This window comes from Miniopterus natalensis, chromosome 7, assembly GCF_054644295.1.
Source record: "Miniopterus natalensis isolate mMinNat1 chromosome 7, mMinNat1.hap1, whole genome shotgun sequence".
Lineage (NCBI taxonomy): Eukaryota > Metazoa > Chordata > Mammalia > Chiroptera > Miniopteridae > Miniopterus > Miniopterus natalensis.
In genome coordinates this window covers 43177849-43190715 of record NC_142087.1, presented here as the reverse complement: position 1 = coordinate 43190715, position 12867 = coordinate 43177849, and the positions used below count along the sequence as shown (strand labels likewise).

At 36.4% G+C, this 12867-nt stretch overlaps 1 protein-coding gene across 4 annotated transcripts in view; it reads left to right on the top strand.

Moving 5' to 3' along the window:
• Nucleotides 1-11333, top strand: part of ESCO1 (establishment of sister chromatid cohesion N-acetyltransferase 1) — a 51191-nt gene extending 39858 nt beyond the window's left edge. For 3 of the 4 annotated variants that reach the window (XM_016211508.2, XM_087818993.1, XM_016211509.2), the window contains 3 exons: nucleotides 1605-1748; nucleotides 4111-4298; nucleotides 10145-11333. In XM_016211508.2, the coding sequence (XP_016066994.2) occupies nucleotides 1605-1748; nucleotides 4111-4298; nucleotides 10145-10292 (480 nt within the window). In that variant the 3' untranslated portion in view covers nucleotides 10293-11333. Of the gene's footprint in view, nucleotides 1-1604; nucleotides 1749-4110; nucleotides 4299-10144 lie in introns of those variants that run through there. The other variant, XR_001603087.2, reaches the window with a different exon arrangement.
• Nucleotides 11334-12867: the final 1534 nt, after the last annotated feature.

The window sequence follows — 12867 nt, the reverse complement described above, 5'->3', positions numbered from 1 at the left end:
GAGGTGCTGCCGCTGCTGTGGGGAGAAGGTTCTCCCTTTTGTTTTTGCTTTTTCACTCTTTGTTTTGTTTTGTTTTGGAGTTTCTTAAGGTTTGGTGGTTTTTTTAATCGGACCAATGAAAATCTCTGAGAAAAATAAAAAAACATTGATCTTTGCACGAAAACAAACACATGTTGGATTAGTGATTGACTCAATGAGAATTAAATTATGGAATTTTTGGAATTCCAACTATGATCATTTGGAAACATACAGTGGGAATTTTGCTAAATCACTATATGTGGTATCCAGACGTTCTTTATTAGTAAGAATCCACAGTAAATGCCAGTTTCCTCATTTAGTTTCTTAGGGCAGATCTTAACCTACAATTCAGTGTGTTACTAGTTAGTAACCCATAATAGGTTAAAGTTAAAATCTAGAATATTGTGAGTCATTTACCTTTAGGAATCAAATTAGGAGTTGTATTGTAGGATACTGTTCCAGGAATAGGATTTGAGTCTTCATCACTGAATAAGGGATGTATTACATGATATTTTCTGCATGTCAGAGATATATATACTTAACCTTCTTTTTTTTTTTGCATTTTAAATTTAGTAACATAAATCCATGTTTATTGGGCTGAATATTTGCAGATTATTTTATAACTGGAGAAGGAACTAATGTTTAATTGCCTACAAAAATCTCTATTTTGACTACCTGCAAAAGTTTGCGCTTATCATTGACTTTGATCACAGTTCTAGGAGGTAAACTAGAAGAAGCACAGTTTGATTCCATATTAATAGTAGGGGTTCAAATCCTTGCTGCTTGGTTTTCTAGATGTCCAGTATCTCACATGGGAAAGTTGCTTAATTTTGAATTTTATTGCTTCCATATGTAAAGTGAGAAACCATAGACCTCCAAGAGATGTTGGATTTAAGTGCGATAATATTCATAAGGTGCTTTGTGTAATGTCTGACCTATAAATGGTTGATAAGGAGTAAACATGTTTCTTTCCTCTGTGCCCACTTCGCTTTACAGATGAGAGTACTGGTTAAGGCTTGGAAAGAAAAGTGGCTTCCCTGGCTAACATTCCAATGAAGTTCTCTCCGTAATGCTTCTAATAGGAAGTCTTAATGTTCTTATTGCCTATTGTAGAACCTCTCACTTCTCTTGTTCCCTAGACTGCTGGGCTTAGTTAGCATCACTCTGCAATTCTTCCCTCATTTTGCAAATTGGTCTACAGCTCTTGAAAAAGTTATTGGTAGCACAGTCATTCAAAAGAACTCATTAGAGCAGGGGTGGGGAACCTTTTTTCTGCTAAGGGCCATTTGAATATAACATCATTCGAGGGCCATACAAAATTACCAACTTAAAAATTAGCTGTCAGAAAAGCTCCTAGATTTATTGAATTTCAAAGTCCCGCCTGTGGTTGCCTTGGCAGGGCCTTATGGCCTGCGGCCTGGATATTCCCCACCCCTGCATTAGAGGATGTCCTTGGAATGATATACTCAACCTAATTGAATTGAAATTGTATATATATTTTTATTTTTTCTATGAAATTGTATATTTTTACATATACATAATGCTTTCATTATTTTTTTAAAAAAATACTGTTCTTTATTTGGCAGGTTGACGAAATTAGAGAGATGGTTGATAATGATTTAGGTTTCCAACAGGCTCCACTAATGTGCTATTCCAGAACTAAAACACTTCTCTTTATTTCTAATGACAAAAAAGTAGTTGGCTGCCTAATTGCAGAACATATCCAATGGGTAAGTGATTTTTTTTTATTTTTTAGAGTGTTTATATGTGGTTTGGTGTTTTAAAGAGTTATACCTTCAACAACATAATCCTAGTAAATTTATCAACATTTAATGTAAGGAAGAGTGTGAATGCAAGAATTCCTGTGTATAATTCTTTACGACAGTAGAGCTCTATTTTCAATAGGTATTAGTTTCTCAAGTTAGTATGTAAGATACAAATTCTATAAATCAAAAGTATTCTTAAATTTTATTTAGGAAGTTTTCATGTTGGATACTATTATAATGTAATGTCTCAGTCCCTTCAGCATTGAAATAAATAGAGTTGACAAACTATAACTCTAGGTGAAAATCTAGCCTGTTTTTGTAAATAAACTTTTATTGTAACACAGCCATGCCCATTTGCTTGCATATTGTCTGTGGTTTCTTTCAAAGTTTGAGTTAAGTGGTTACAACAGAGACAAGGCGGGCTACAAAGTTTAAATATCTGGCCTTTTTTTTTTTTTTTAATTTTTTATTTCAGAGAGAGGAAGGGAAAGGGAGAGAGAGAAACCAGTGATGAGAGAGAATCATACGTCGGCTGCCTCCTGCATGCCCCTTAGCTACAAAGCTTAAATATCTGGCCTTTTTTTTTTTTTTTTTTTTTTAATTTTTTATTTCAGAGAGAGGAAGGGAAAGGGAGAGAGAGAAACCAGTGATGAGAGAGAATCATACGTCGGCTGCCTCCTGCATGCCCCTTACTGGAGATCGAGCCTGCATCCCAGGCATGTGCCCTGACCGGGAATCAACCATGACCTCCTGGTTCATAGGTCAACGCTCAACCACTGAGCCACACCGGCTGGGCAAATATCTGGCCTTTTATTAAAAGCTGCCCATCTCCAGAATAGGTCACCACTTCTTTAGATGAGCTCTAGATGAGGAGTTGACTTGCATTTAGGATCCAAGTTGTACAAAACAAACAAGCAATAGAATCACAGTAAAAGGGGTACGTTCACATTATAAGAGTTAAGTAGAAACAGACTTACTTAGAGAACAGAAAATTCTGAACTCCCTAATTATGCTCACTTTGAGTCATACCCCATTTGAATTCTGTCTTTTTTTCAGCTGAGTTCTTGATGTTGAATCCAATACTCATTGGATTTGACTTATATTCAGTTGGTATCTTCTAGTATACTAATAGTTGCCTGCAAATGTGTACTTCATCATGAAATTTTCTACTAAAAAGTCAAAATAAGCCTGGCCGGCACGGCTCAGTGGTTAAGCATTGACCTATGAAGGAGAAGATCATGGTTCGATTCCCAGTCACGGCACATGCTGGGGTTTCAGACTCGATCCCTAGTAGGGAGCATGGAGGAGGCAGCTGATCAGTGATTCTCATCATTGATTTTTCTCTCTCCCCCCTCCCTCTCTCTGAGATCAGTTTAAAAAAAAAGTCTGTGTGAGTTAATTTCTGTTAATTTCTAATAGTCTGTGAAGCCATTTTTAAAAAGAAAATTTGGCCTGAAATTTTGTAGTTTTATGAATCTTGCTATTTATAATAACAAAATTGATTTAAATGAATAGCTGATAGGGGAGTTTGGGAATATAAATTTGGTAAAAAATGACTAATGAAAGTTTGCCATATTGAAATTGAGTTAATTTTACATTGTGCAAAAAACCCTTGTTTTTTTTCCCTATCTTACCTAGTTCCAAAAATGACTTTTAGAAGTGTTTATACTAGAAGATAGCTATATAATGCTTGCTTTTTGTGTTGTTAATTCTTAATTGTTTTAAGTTTAATACTATGTCCCAACAGAAGGCAGGCTGTGTCTTTTTTGCATCTAGACTGGTGGAGAAGATGTATGTTTTTTAAATTACTTGATTTTTTTAAAAAAGAGATGGGCATTTGGGGAAAGGACCTTTCTAAATTCTTGGTTACTCTGCCTTCCCTAGTCCTAGTTCCCACACAACTTTGAACCCTAGACTGCTGAGTTCTTAATATGTATGTTTTTGCTGGTCCTTAGAATGTGGGAGGTAGAGAAAACTAACATTCAGTTCCTATTATGGGTCAACCATGATGGCAAGGTACTTTGTATATATTACCTTATTCAGTTTCTCAATAATTCTCTGAAAGAAATGAGTATTTCCAATTTATAGATAAGGAACCCAAAGCTTAATTAAGTTGACTTCCTCTCATGGTCATGTAACTAGTAAATGAATTAGAACAGAATGTAGATCCATATCTATTTCCTAAAATGAGAATGAAAGTATAAATGGTCCCCGTAAGTTGTTAAGAAACCAGACAAATGTAGTGGCCCCCTAACTAAGGTCAGTACTAGACAATTGCTAAGTAATATTCTCACTTTAAAATTTTTTCCAATTTTGGTACCTATAGGGCTACAGAGTTATAGAAGAGAAACTTCCAGTGATCAGGTCAGAAGAAGAAAAAGTCAGATTTGAAAGGCAAAAGGCCTGGTGCTGCTCAACATTGCCAGAGCCTGCAATTTGTGGAATCAGTCGAATATGGGTATTCAGCATGATGCGTCGGAAGAAAATTGCTTCTCGCATGATTGAATGCCTAAGGTAACTTGAATGTAATCCTTCAAATTCTTTTCAGTACTTTAGGATTTAACCAGAGCTTTAGTATAAAGATTGGCATTTTATTATTAAATGTATAACCTTTATATTAATTTAAATTTGCATAAAATTGTCTGTATTGGATCTGTTAGTACTTTTTTTTAAAATCCTCACCCAAGGATATTTTTTCCATTGCTTTTTCAGAGAGAGTGGAAGGGAGAGAGAGAGAAAAAAACATCGAAGTGAGATGTGAGAGAGAGACATCAATTGGCTGCCTCCCGTACACGCCCCAACCGGGGCTGAGCCTGCAACTGAGGTATGTGCCCTTGGTTGGAATCAAACCCTGGACTCTTCAGTTCGTGGGCTGATGCTCTAACCACTGAGCCAAACAGGCTAGGGTTGTTGGTACTTTTTATGTGAAGTTAATCTGAGAGGGAAGAGAAAAAGCAGTGTTGGTCAAATATTAAACCATTTAAAATTACTTGTTTGTAACTATGATTAAGTCAAAATGACCCATTTATTTCAAATTCTGTTTAATATTGGAGAATTTTAAAGACAACCAAAATAAATGTGGGAAGTTTCTTAGGAATTTAGCTTTTATGAAAAATGCCTTAATTTAATAATATTATTTATAAATTAAGTATTTTATTAGTTTTTCTTCTGCTTTTATCACTTGATTTTAAATTAAAAGTATTGAGGAAAAGACTCAGATAAATTACATGTTTTTTATTGTTCAAAGAACCTTTACCAAAGGATTAATGTAGGAGATTAAAATTATTCATGCAAATGACGTTTTTAGATCAGTCTCTTAATTTTGTTTATTCATAGAATCCCTGTCTACTATCTAGTGTTATAGTTTTCAAAATAATCCATCATTGTTTTAAGTGAGATTCTAAAGCTCTGGAATTTTAAAGCCTTTATGTATTTCTGGTCTCCCCCTTATTTTATCACTGAGTAATGATTCAGAAGGGCTCAGATCTAGCCACCCTTTTCATGACAAGAGGCAGGTCTGTTTTTAGACCTAAACCTAGAAAATGCAGCTGATTAAATAATAGTCCTAAATAAGGGTATTGTAAAACCTAGGTATAATGACAGTCATAACATTGTTTTAGTTTATAGTGAAATCGGCACCATAAGCTTCCTATTAAAAGCACATCGAGTTTTTATTTTCTTCATTTATTGATCCTTCTTATGTACCCAGCTCACCTTTTAAAATTATATTATGGCCCAGCAGGGCGTGGCTCAGCGGTTGAGCGTCGACCTAGGATCCAGGCCATCAGGGTTCTATTCCCGGTCCGGACACATGCCCGGGTTGCGGGCTTGATCAATGACTCTCTCATCATTGATGTTTCTGTCTCTCTCTCCTTGTCCTTTCCTCTCTCTGAAATCAATAAAGATATATTTAAAAAAATAAAAAATAATAAAAAAATAAAATATTATGAAAATGCTACTAATAGTCTATATCCTGGTTATATTAAAAATAATTTTTAAAATGACATCTTTGAGATACAGTTACATAGCATAAAATTCACTTTTTTAAAGTATACAATTCAGTGGGTTTTAGTATATTTAGAAGGCTGTGCAACTGTCACCACTGTTTAATTTTAGGAAATTTTCATCATTCCCCAACAAAACTCCATACCCATTAATCACTTCTTATTTCCCCTTTCCCCGGCTTGTGGCAACTGCTAATCTGTTTTCTGTCTCAATGGATATGCCTGTTCTGAACATTTCATATTAATGAATATCTATAGCATGACCTTTTGTGACTAGTTTCTTTCACTTAACATTGTAGAACGTATCCAAGTGCATCATTCCTTTTTTGTTGCCAAATAATATTCTACTGTGTGGCTGCACCACATATTATTTCTTCATTCATCAGTTTAATATTTGTGTTGTTTCCACCTTTCAGCTATTATAGGTAATAGCTGAACATTGATGAACAAATTTTTGCGTATTTTTTCTCTCTTGGTAAATAGAGAAATATTTCTATATTCTTACTTCTCTTGGTATATATCCAAGAGTAGAATTATTGGGCCATATGGTAACTATATAGCATTTTCAGAAATTGCAGAACTGTTTTCCAAACTGTCTGCTCTGTTCTACAATCCCACAAGCAATGTATGAGAGTCTAATTTCTCCACATCCTCGTGTACACTTGTTATTGTCTGTCTTTTTAATTTTAGCCATCCTGGTGTGTGTGAAGTGGTATTTCATTGTGGTTTTGCTTTTCATTTCCCTAATGCCTATGATGTTGAGCATCTTTTCATGTGCTTATTGACCATTTATGTATCTTCTTTAGAGAAATGCCTATTCAAATCTTATGTCCATTTTTAAATTGGTTTCTTAATCTTTTTCTTGTTTTTTTTAAAATCATTTTTTATTTTCAATTAAAGTTGACATACAGTATTGTATTACTTTCAGTTGTACACCCCAGAGATTAGACATTATAAAACTTACTAAATGATTATCCTGAAAAATCTCATAGCCATCTGGCACTATACATAGTTATTAGAATATTATTGACTATATTCCCTACACTGTACTTTACACCCTTATGACTATTCTGTAACTGGTAATTTGTACTTCTAAATCCCTCACCTTGTTCACTCATCGTCCCAAACCCCTTCCCATCTGGCAGTTGTCAAAATGTTCTCTGTATCTATGAATCTGTTTCTGTTCTGCTTGTATATTTTGATTTTTACATTCAGTTGTTGATAGATATGTATTTATTGCCATTTTGTTCATATTTTTAATCTTTTTTTCTTCTTAAAGAAGACCCTTTAACATTTCATGTAATACTGGTTTGGTGCTGATGAACTCTTTTAGCTTTTTCTTGTCTGGGAAGTTCTTTATCTGACCTTCAGTTCTAAATGACAGCTTTGCTGGGTAGAATAATCTTGGTTATAGGTCATTGCTTTTCATCACTTTGAATATTTCTGGCCACTTCCTTCTGGCCTTGCATAGTTCCTGTTGAGAAATCAGCTGACAGTCTTATGGGAACTTTTCTCTTGCTGCTTTTAAGATTCTCTCTTTGTCTTTAACCTTTGGTATTTTGATTATGAGTCTTGGTGTGGGCCTTTTTGGGTTCATCTTGTTTGGGACTTTTGCATTTCCTGGATTTGTATGTATAGTCCTCGCACAAGGTAAGGGAAATTTTCTATCATTGTTTTTTCACATAGGTTTTTAATTCCTTGCTCTTTCTTTTCTCCTTCTGGCAGCCTTGTGTTGCAAATGTTGGTATACTTGAAGTTGTCCCAGAGGCTCCTTACAGCATCTTCATATCTTGGTTTTTTGGAGGTTTTTTATGCTGTTCTGATTGGGGTTTTTTCCTCCCTCATATTCCATATTGCTGATTTGATTCTCGGCATCCTCTGCTCTGCTGTTGATTCCCTATAAATTATTCATTTCAGTTAGTGTATTCTTCATTTCTGACTGGCTCTTTTTTATGGTACCTATGTTCTTTTTCATGCTTTTGAAGTTCTCACTAAATTTCTTGAGCATTCTTATAACCATTGTTTTGAACTGTGTCTGGTAGTTTGCCTCCATTTCATTTAGTTCTTTTTCTTAAGATTTCTCCTTTTCTTACATTTGAGATGTTTCTTTGTCTCCGCATTTTGGCTGCTTCCTTGTGTTTGTGTCTGTGTATTAGGTAGAGCTGCTATGTCTCTTCCTGGACTTGGTAGAGTGGCTTTGTGTAGTGAGTGTCTTGTATGGCCTGGTGGCTTGCCTCCCCATCACTTGAGCTGGGCGCTTCAGGCACACCCCTGTGTGGGCTGTGTACACTATTCTGTTGTAGTTGAGCCTTGATTGCTGTTGGCATCACTGGGCAGGATCCCCCTCCCACCCCCCCCCCCGCCAATCAGCTGTGAGGACCAGCTGTGACTACAGTGGAGGAGCTGCTGTGCAGGAGTCAACCCTCTGTAGCAGGACTTGTTTCACTGGGGCTTTGGTGCTTACCGAGTCCATCCCTTGAGTGTGTTGCTTGTGGAGGTGGTAGGGTTATATATAATCTATTGTGGTTTGAAGCTTTCTACCAGGTACACTGGCTCTGGGGCCACCCAGGGAGGTGCAAAGTCAGCCACTGCCTGTGACCTGCCTGGGGCCACTTGGCACAAGCTACAGAGAAATCTGCAGATGGCTCTACTTATGTTAGGCTTTAAGATGCTAAGCATAGGCCAAGCTGTGAGCCAAGGTAGGCTACCAGTAATGCCGGGCCTGGGGCCATTTAGCAAGACATACAGTGTATATGGAAGCCAGATGCTGCTTGTTTGAGAGATTTTAGGGAAGTCTGAAGCATGTGGCAAGAGAGGCCAGTTTTATGGAAAAGCCACTGGAAATGGCTTGGATGAACCCACAAGTTAGGTAGGGCAGGGTCTTGGAATCACCAGAGCAGGGCGAACACTGTGAGCCAGGTTGATGGAGACTCAGGTATGGTGCCTGCCTGTCAGTTCTGTTAAGGGAGGGCTCAGCAAAGGATCAGTGGCCTCTGCCAGCACTTTTAATTTGGGTGATAGCACCCTCAGCTCTTACCCTAATGTTACACAGTTTAGTTCCTCCCCATATGTCTCTGGTTCCATTCAAGCTGCTGCCCCAACACGGAAGCTCAGAAGGAGTGAGTTCGAGCAAGTCCATGGTGGGGCCCTTTGAGAGAAACTGCCTGGGACTCCAGCAGCCCTCTGTTCCACTCAGCCACAATCCCTGCTGGTTTTTACAGCCTGACTTCTCTTCCTGGCACTGGAATGCTGGGCTGGGGGCGTGGGGCTGGTCCCATCACTCCTCAGGGGAGATCTCTGCCGCCAAGATATTCCTCCTGATTATAAATTGCCACGTGTGGGTGTGGAACCAGCCTGTTCCACATCTCCTCCCCTCCTACCAGTTTCGATGTGGTTTCTCCTTTAATTCCCTACTTGTAGGACTTCCATTTAGCTAGATTTTGGGCAGTTATGAATGATGGTTTTTATGAAGTTTAGTTGTATTTTTGATGTGGTTGTGGGAAGATTTGAGTACCATGTTTACCTGTGCTGCCATGTTGACTGGAAGCCGCCCTGTTGAGTTTTGATAGTTCTTTATATATATTCTGGAGACAAGCCCCTTATCAGATACATGATCTACAAATATTTTCTACCATTTCATGGTTGTTTTTTCATCTTGGTGGTGTCTTTTGAAGCACAAAATTTTTAATTTTGAATTCCAAATTATATATCTTTTCCTTTGTCACTTGTGTTTTTGGTGTCATATCTAAGAATCGTTTCCTAATCCAAGGCCACAAAAATCAGTTGCCTATATTTTCTTCCAAGAGTTTATAGTTTTAGCTCTTACATTTATATCTTTGATCCATTTTAATTTTTGTGTGTGATGTGATGTAGGATCCAACTTCATTCTTTTGCATGTGGATAACCAGTGGCAACAGACCTCATTTTTAATTAGACACTAGCCCTGGCTAGAGTCTCCAGTACATTGTTCTGAATGTAGAGGTGTTTGCAGAGATAGTCTTACCTTGTTCCTAATCTCTGGGGAACAATTTTCAGTCTTTCACCATTAATTTTGGTGTTCCTCACAGTTCTTTTTAAATTTGAAGAAGTTCTTTCCACTCAGAGTTGTTGAATATTTCTATCTTGAAAAGGTGTTGCAAAAATGTTTTTAAAACCATTGTTGCTTTCATAATTTTTTTACCTCAAATTATAATATTTTAGATGAATAGTTATTTTCCAGTTTTTAGCATATACAACATTACCTAAAAAATCTCTCTAGTCAAACTGTATTTGACAGGTTTTTCTAATTTTAATAATTAAAACTATTAATAAGTTTTTTTTACCCTTCTACTCCCCCACCCCTCTTTTTTTAAATAGGAGTAACTTTATATATGGCTCATATTTGAGTAAAGAAGAAATTGCTTTCTCAGATCCCACTCCTGATGGAAAACTGTTCGCAACACAGTACTGTGGCACCGGTCAATTTCTGGTATATAATTTTATTAATGGACAAAATAGCACCTAAAACAAGTTCTTGCCTACAGTACCAGAAGACATCTACGAAGAATGGATTGGTTGCAGACTTTAACCAGGAACTAGGGCCATTTTTGTTACAATGAACTCAGGACTGGCAACAACCTAAGGTTGTTCCATTTTCATAAACTTGGAAACAATGCAGTAATAGCTTATTAATGTTTGTTTTTTAAAGAAGATATTTTATTATCTTTTACAGAAATTTATGATTAATGTATTTTATCTAGAGTTATTTAGACATGTTTACATGCAGCAGATAATTGTTCATAGTGGACTGAAAACTAATGCAAGGACTATGGTCTCAGTGATAAGTATATTTTGAAGTTCTTAGTATGGAAATATACCAGTGTAGTTTGGTACTGTATTTTTTAAATATTGTTCTGCTGATACCAGTTATAGTTTTAAAGATTGTATTTTCACAGAGTGGAAACCAGTATTTTTGAGCTATTGTTCAGGTAGGGTGCAATATTAAATGTTTTAGAATTCAAAGCTAATTCTTTATGGGCCTGAAATATACTTTGAAGGAACTGCCACCAAAAAGCAAAGCTCCAGATAAGCTGGAGGAATTTGGAATATTGAGCTTTTCCTTCCATTTCTCTCTTTCCCGTTCTTGATGGCAGAAAGAAGTGGAAGGTGGTAAAGGATTGAGTCTTTTCTTCTTGGAGACCTTTAAGTGACTAGAATTAGGAAAGTACCCTGTGAAGTTTATTATTATTTCATTCTGGTTTTACTTCTTAAATGGCAACTGGGCACACTTAGGCTGTTAACAAAACTCCAAAGAGGTTTATAAAAACCTGTGGAATGGTTGCAAACTAAATATTAGTGACTTGGTATCTGCTTTGTTATTCCTCAGAAATACTACACTGAGTATATGCCCTCATCACTGGACTTCATTCTGATACTTGTCAATCCTTCATAGTTCCCTCTACTTTTAAAGGGTTTATATGTTGAAAAACTGCTGTGGCCTTTTATGACTTGTATATAATGTAGAATAAAATAATAAAATACTTGATAGCTTTTTCTAAGTGATAAATGAATGGTGTGTTGTCATTTGTGGTTTTTCAGGGAGTTTTAAGTTTGATACCTTGAAAATAATTAAAACACTACCTTCTTAAAAGGTAGTTTTCACTTTTTGCCAAAAGATTAATCAGTATGTCATCAACAACTCCTCTGAACTTTATCTCTAATCCTGATATGAGAATATAAAGAGCCACAGCCCAGGAATGAAGCACTACTATGATTTAACATAGATTATTTTTATGAGCTGAAATTATATCTCCATTAAAAAATGGCTAAAATTTTGGGCCTTAAGTTAAGACTTAAAAGACAGATGTATGTTTTATCCCTCTACAGATGTATGCTTTTTAAATTTAGAGAGTGGTATAAGGCTCTGTACTTGTTAGGGGTTTAACAATAAAGCAGTATAAATATTTTCCTCTGACTCATCATGATGGTCTGAACTTTGACACTCCCTTTCCCTTTGGGCTTGAGACTCTTGTATTTATGCTTGGTATCATTGTTTGCCTGACAGGGACCATAATTATTTTAAAACAGGATGAAATTTTGGGGTATAGTGTAGCTGCTCTAGTAACTGTTAATCTCATAATACAGTTCCAATTTCCATACAAGCCATAGTATGCTGCTTAGGGGAGCCAAATTTGGTAGTTTCAAGGAGACCTGGGGATAGAGAGGATACATTGATTGGTTGGTTACCAGTTACTAGGAAAGCAGTTTATTTTCATGTTTATATTGAAGACATTGTCCCTCAAATAACTTACAGTCTAGGTATTTTTTTAAGAATAGTATTAATAGTATCTAACATTTGAGTTTTTGCTATGTTTCACACTCTGTGTATGGTACCGCATTATTTTATTTCATTATCTTGATAGTGCTATGAGGTAGAGTTTACAGGTAAGGAATCTGGAACTTGGAATGTAATTAAGAGACTACTATAGCAGTCTGTTTGAAAAGTTTTGAAACACTAAAACTAATGCTGTGATGTATGGGATGAAGATGAGAGGAGATGGATAAACTTTAGAGACGATACAGTGGAAGAATTGGTGCGAGTTGATAACTGACCAGAGAAGAGTCATACTAAAGAATTATGTTGGGAGGATTGGATGAGGGAGGATGAACTCAATTTTGGTAAAGATTTTAAGGTGGTTGGATGTTCTCCAAGTGGAGATAACCTATTTGGTATATAGTTGGATATGCTCATCCAGAGTTTAGGAGAAGGTTGAATTAAGGAAATTTATGAATTTAGTTATTTGAAGGTTTAAAAGAGCTCCCCACCCTGGGGTGTATAAAATGAAAGGGTAGAAGAAAGTTGTGAAGAAACCATCATTTAAAAGTCTCAAAGTACTTGAGAAGGCATGCCTGAGGTAAGAGAACCAGAAGAGAGTGATTGAAACCGAAGGAAGTGTTTCAAGAATCAAAGAATGGTCAACACTGTCACATCACAATTGAAGACTGACAAGTCACCTTAGAAAAAGAAGAGTGATCTACAGAGTAGCGGAGGCAGTACTGGACACAGTGAGTATGCACAAATGGCCACAGTTAAACTTCAA